The sequence below is a fragment of the Vicia villosa genome, linkage group LG6, assembly GCF_029867415.1.
Source record: "Vicia villosa cultivar HV-30 ecotype Madison, WI linkage group LG6, Vvil1.0, whole genome shotgun sequence".
NCBI lineage: Eukaryota > Viridiplantae > Streptophyta > Magnoliopsida > Fabales > Fabaceae > Vicia > Vicia villosa.
The window spans coordinates 9,734,793-9,737,331 of NC_081185.1; the positions used below are offsets into that span (position 1 = coordinate 9,734,793).

The 2,539-nt window shown below is 28.6% G+C and overlaps 1 protein-coding gene across 1 annotated transcript; it reads right to left on the reverse strand.

Annotated features, from left to right (window-relative positions):
* LOC131613177 (expansin-A23-like) lies at positions 1-938 on the reverse strand. Its single transcript, XM_058884870.1, has 2 exons — positions 778-938; positions 1-626 (listed from the first exon to the last, which is right to left on the reverse strand). Exons 1-2 carry the CDS (start codon positions 908-910, stop codon positions 1-3), a joined length of 759 nt encoding a protein of 252 aa, XP_058740853.1. The 5' UTR covers positions 911-938.
* Between the last annotated feature and the right edge of the window lie 1,601 nt (positions 939-2,539).

Below are 2,539 nucleotides of genomic sequence, written 5' to 3' on the forward strand. Positions count from 1 at the left end.
CTATTTTTTAAAATTTTGCTTGCTCTCATAAGTCTGTCCAAATTGCCAATTGGAAGGAGCAACAGAATTAAAATGCAAAGATTTTCCATCACTTGTAGTAACTAGAAATGACAAGCTTTGCCCTACCAAATTCTGATTGATATGCCAAGTTTGTCCTGAATTATGTGACATAGTAAGCAAAGCAGTCTTAGATCCTCTAATACTCACATGAGAAACATCACCAGCATTAGCAACATTGTACACCAAAACAAGCAAAAAGTAAGGGTTTCCTTTAAGTTCAAACCTAACACCCCCGTTTTTGACACATGGAACGCGTCGATATTTAACAGGAATGACACCAGCTTTATAATAGGCAATAGATGTGAACATTTTATAACTCAAATCAAAGTGTTTTTGTGGAGGGTTACACCAAATGTCGGTGGTTTTAGAATAATTAGGAGGACAAAAATTTGTTGCGGTCACTGTAATTGGAGTTGCACCTTTTATGCACCATTGAGGATCGTTTACACACATTATTTGAAAACATGCACCACAAGTAAGTCCATTGTTGAATAGAGCAGTGCTTAGTGCTGTAGTTGCAAGACCATATCCTTGCTTGAAGAGATCACCATAACCACAAGCTCCTTCTGCAAAAAAAATACCATAATGTTATATTAGTTGTTTGATTTTTTTCTAACAAGTGGAACCAATTGATGTTAGAACTGATCCTGAAGTAAATTAGTCGATCTAGTGAACCGAATACTTATGATGAAAAAAATAATTAATTTTATAACTTACGCATGGTTTCAGCACCAGCTGCATCACCATAAAAAGTTGCACGAGCATCATACCATTTTGGGTGAATGCCACCTGCCATAGTTTGTATGAAGAGCATCATAAAAAAGAACAAAAGAGCTAAAGATTGAGCCATACCATGAATAAGGTAAAGAACAAAGAAAAGGAGGTGGAATTGTAGTTGTAGGTTTGTGTGATTGATGCAAATGAATGGTAGTAGTATTTAAAGACGTGGTAATTAATGTGCCATTAAAGAGAGAAAAATATATTTTAAAAGAATTTAAGTAAATTCTCAAAACAAGTAAACAAATTCATTTAACATACCCTTAACTATCTATATATTTTATTATTCTATGTATATATTTAGATTAAGATGGCAAGTAAATTAATTACAAATAAAATATTATTCAAATAAAAATTATAAAAATCAATGGTTTTAAAAAAGTAATAAAAAAAATGTACGTATATGAAAACAATTAATGATCTTTTATTGTGTTTTGTATAGCAAAATTATTGGAAAATTTATTAATAATACACTTAATGTATCTATCTATCAATGTACTTATTATACATAAAATGAAACTTGAACTTTTAAGAATTTAGTATTCAGCTTATGAGGCCTCTCTATATAATAACTTCATCTGATATTCTGGAGTTAGAATTTTGTATCCGTAACGTTTTCACTTTCTTAAAAACTTTTATGTTCACTTATTTTATCCCCTTAAATAAATATATTTATTTAATTAAAAAACCTAATAAATTATATTGAATAAATGTATTAATGGTCTTTTATTTGTGTTTTATTAATATATTATTATCTAAAATTTCATTTTTTAAAATTAATATAGATGTCAAAATATTAAATAATATTATTAGTTTTTATTGATTACTATTAGGGGTGTTAATATGCATTTGTTAATGGGGTTGCTTTGAGAATTATCTGTTCAAAGCACTGAAGTTGGGGATTTTTTTCCAGCGGAAACGGGGATGGATGGAAAAGTTCCATCGATGACACTTTAGGCGGTGATTGAGAAAGTACCCTCCGTCCCATGGATTTTCCGACTCCAATTATATTGTTTAACTTTTATATTTTATATATTATATACTCCCTCCGTTTCTTTTTAAAGTGTCGTTTTAGAAGAATTTTTTTGTTTCTATTTAAGTGTCGTTTTATAGTTTAATATTATAACTTGTCAATTATATCCTTATTTTCCCAATAACTCCACTTTACATTTCCCATAAAATTAATTATTTTCTTATTTAGTTATTGAAAAAATTATTGAAAAAATAGAGAGAATATGATTGAATTTATTTGAAAAGACAAAATAAATAAGAGTATAATAGGAAAAATAACTCTAACAAACGACTATCTTGGTTGAAGAGCTTTATGCTAAAACGACACTTAAAAAGAAACGGAGGGAGTAACATATAATTATATAATTTTACATAAAAAATATTAATGTATTAGCAAAAGAAAAGTCATTAGTGGATCATTTAATTTTTTATGTTTCACTACCCTAAATACCCAACACTAGAAAAGTGCACCCAATACATAGAATATACACATCGTTTCCTCATTTTCTTTTCTCAATTATCTTTGTTTCCTTCATTCATCATATTCTCTGTTCTCATCATCGTCATCACAACAACTACTCTTCTTTGTTAATTATGTTTGTGGTAATTACTTTTCAAATTCACTTTACTTTCATTAGTAATATAGTATGTTTTTCATTCAATTAAAAAATTAATAGTTATGGATTTGCCA